General features: G+C 69.6%; 1 protein-coding gene across 1 annotated transcript in view; it reads right to left on the reverse strand.

Moving 5' to 3' along the window:
* Positions 1-1,359: 1,359 nt before the first annotated feature.
* Positions 1,360-3,404, reverse strand: part of MICALL2 (MICAL like 2) — a gene marked incomplete at its 5' end in the record, with an annotated part of 12,634 nt that continues 10,589 nt past the window's right edge. Inside the window, 3 exon segments of the mRNA XM_021708093.1 lie at positions 1,360-1,578; positions 1,973-2,019; positions 2,678-2,792. Of these exon segments, the coding sequence (XP_021563768.1) occupies positions 1,502-1,578; positions 1,973-2,019; positions 2,678-2,792 (239 nt within the window).

The following is a 3,404-nucleotide window of genomic DNA, read 5'->3' on the forward strand; positions in this document are numbered from 1 at the left end:
GGCCCTGTGGACTGCTGGGGCAGCCTGTCTCCCTCCCCCACCCGACCCCCGGCCTCCCCTGCCGGCCGTCACCCAGGCTGCTCCTCCCTGCTCCCCTGGGGACCCCTGGCCCTGGGCACCCTGGTGGGATCTTGGACGGAGAAGCCTCCTGGGGCCGCCAGCCTCCTGCCGCTGGCTGGGTGTGCCTCCCAGTTTCCGGGGAGCTGTAGGTGGTTTGCACTGACACCCGGTCCCCGCAGCCCTGGCTCCAAGCGAGGCCTTAGGCCACTGACCCCGTGACCGGCCGCTGCCGCGTGCACGTGGCCAGTGGCCTCACCTGCCGAGCCACTCTCCACTCAGGGCCCTGGTGGCTGAGGAAGCCGGAGGGCAGCAGCGGGGGTCTCGCCCTCCTCAGAGGGCACCGAAAAGGCTCTGAGCTCCTCTCCCCTGATGCTACAGACACGTTTGTGGGCCCCATCGTGCAGCCAAAGGCTCAGAGAGAACAATGCCCCAGATCGAGGCCACACAGCTGCTGGGTGCGGAGACAGAACTGCACGTGCAGGGATGGTCCCTGCACCGTCGGCCACCCTCCCTCTGCCATAGCCACGCCCACCTTGCATCCCGGGGGTCCCGACGGAGACCCTCTAACCACGGTGACGGCAGGGGGGTACAGCAGGCCCAGCCAGCACGAGCTCCCCGGGCAGGGGCCCCAGGCTACCCCTGCTAGGGCCCTGCTGGGACCTGGGGGTCCTGATGCGCCTGCCACCAGGTGGGGAGCGTTGGTGCTGTGCCATCTGCAGGGGTCACCAGGACCACTGCCTCAGCGGAAAACAGCCCAGCAAGATGCAGCTGCAGCCCGGCCCTCCCAAGACGGAAGACTGAGGGGCAGTGGGGGAGAGCTGCGCTCTCAGCTCAAAGAGCTCCACCCACCCCCTGCGTCCGTCCACTCTCCGTGGGAAGCTGGAAAGGGCGGGAGCCTGCCCCGTGCTGCCCTGGCCACCAGGAACCCGGCCTGACGAGGGCGCATGGCTTGGATTCCTGCACACAGGACCCAGCCCACCCGTGCCCAAGGCGGCCTCAGCCCCAGGGACCGAGGCCCCAGGGTTCAGGCTCCCAGGATGCCACCATCCCCAGGTAGGCCCAGCAGCCTGGCTGCACAGACGCCCCCGCCCGCCTCCTCTGAGCCCAAGTCTGGCTGCACGGCCAGGGAGCGGCTCAAGCGCCTGCCTCGGCGGGCCCGGCGAGGACCAGGGAGGGTCGGCGTCTGCCCAAGGCCACAGAGCATGTCCACGCCGGGCGCAGAGCCAGGGGTCAGATGAGACCAGGGCCAGCGCTGGCTGCCGGGGAGCACACCGGCAGACACGAGGGCCAGCAGGGGGCTGTGGAGTCGGTTTCTTTATTGAGGTCACTTGGACCCCAGAGTGGGGCGTGGGTCCGCCATCCGAGTGCTGCAGGCAGGGCCCCCATCCTTTCTGAGTCTGAGGGGCAGGGCCTGGGCCAGCCGCGCGGCCCTGTGGGCCGCTCACCCGGGGGAGCTGCCTTTGTTCTTCAGTGACCAGATCTTGGACAGGCGGAACTTGGACTTCTTCCTCTGGAGGCCTGTGGGGGTGGACAGGGAGGCTGTGCTCACCGCCCGCAGCTGCGGCCGCGGCCACGGCCACGTGAGGTCCCTGCTGGGAACATCCCTCCATCCGCCATCCTCCCTGGGCCTCCAGGGCTGCAGGAAGCTGGGCCCCCGGGGCGAGGCCCCAGCCCTCTGCGTGACCATCTCACCGGCCTGCAGAGACTGCCTGACGGGGTGCCCCGGGGACAAGAGCCTGCCAAGGCCTCCCCGCCCTGACCGCCAGGTCATCGGCCGCCCCCTGGTTCCCTGGGGCGATGGAAGCGCGCCTCCTTAGCTGAGCCTGCCCGCCCTCCCCGGAGGCCCCGGCTGGCCCCAGCACCCACCCTGCAGGAAGTCCCACCAGGGCCCCAGGCCTGCTGGGCCGCTCACCCAGGTTCTCGATCATATTCTGCAGCACCTGGTCTTCCTCTTGCTCCCTGCGTGGGGCAGGGTGGCCGTGAGCACGGCAGCCCCGGGGCCCGCAGCTGTCTCCAGCCACCTCACTCCCGTGTGCGCCCGCAGCCCACACCAGCGGCCCGTGCCCTGCTCTCGTGGGACAGCACGGCACCCCTCCCTCCCCGACAGGTCCCGCTCCAGGCCCAGCCCCTCTGCAGTGGCCTGGATGGGAGGGCCCAGGCTGAACCACGCCGAGGCCCCTGGCACCTCGTCGAGCTCACATGTGAGGTGGGCTTTGGCGGCCGACCCTGCGGCCAGCGCCGGGCCCCTCAAGGACCAGAGAACAGAAAGCTCTTTGGGGACTCCCACACAGCCGGCGCGGCAGCCACAAGACACACCTGCCGCACTCGGTGTATGTTAAAATAAGGCCTAAGCTCAGCCACGCGGGCCCCACTGCACACGGCCACGTGCAGTCAGAGGCTGCCACACCGGACGGCACAGACGACGGGACAGCTTCATCGTGACATGAAGTTCCGCCAGATGGCTGGCCCTGAGGGCCGGGAGCCCGGGCAGGAAGGGAGGAAGGGGCTTGGGGCGGGAGCCCCTGATGCCAGGGCCTGGGCCCCCCGGACCTGCACGGCCCCGCTCCCCCGCGGGCTGGGCAGATGGGACCGGGAGGCCAGGTCCCCACCCCCTCACCTGAGCCGGTCCTCGTCCAGGGAGTCCACGATGTCGCTGCGGTCGTTCACCGTGCTCACGTAGCGGTTCAGCAGCTCCTGCTCCCGCCGGCGGTCCTGGGGCGACTTCAGGCTCTCTGTGGGGACAGCTGGCCATCAGGGGAGCCCTGTCCCCCTGTGCCAGGACCAGAGCTCCTCACTGGAGAAGGGTGCGGTCTTGGGGGCACCTGGGCGGTCAGCCGGCCGGCGGCGGCTCTTGGCAACACCACTGTCGGGACGAACGGCCTCTCGGAGCCCGTGCTGGGCCCTCCCCGCCTCCCACAAAAATGCCCGTCGTGGAGGTGGGGAAACTGGGGCTTGGGGTGCCGCCGCCGGGAAACGGCAGCGGTAGGGCAGGACTGCACCCTCAGCCCGGGCACCCGGCCTGGCCGGGATGAAACGCCCAAGGCCCACCCTCACAGAGCTTCCGACTTGCCAGGCCCTACCCTGAGCGCCTCACACGTTTGGCCATGCGTAATCTTTGTGACAGCCGGGCGCGGTGGGAGCTGCCTCCTCACTTTAGAGGGAATTGAGAGAGAATGAGATCCAGGAGCAGAGAGGTGAGCGATTTAGCCGAGGACACACAGCCGCGAGTGGGAGAATGGAGACTCAAGCCCGGCCTGCCGGGCCCGGGAGCACGCCTGTCACCAGGACGCTGCTGGCCTCCCCCGCGGCACCTGGGAAAGCCTGTCCCAGCCACTTGGGCTCCA

This window comes from Carlito syrichta, unplaced genomic scaffold, assembly GCF_000164805.1.
Source record: "Carlito syrichta isolate Samal-C Ts95f unplaced genomic scaffold, Tarsius_syrichta-2.0.1 Scaffold130615, whole genome shotgun sequence".
In the NCBI taxonomy this organism is placed as follows: domain Eukaryota; kingdom Metazoa; phylum Chordata; class Mammalia; order Primates; family Tarsiidae; genus Carlito; species Carlito syrichta.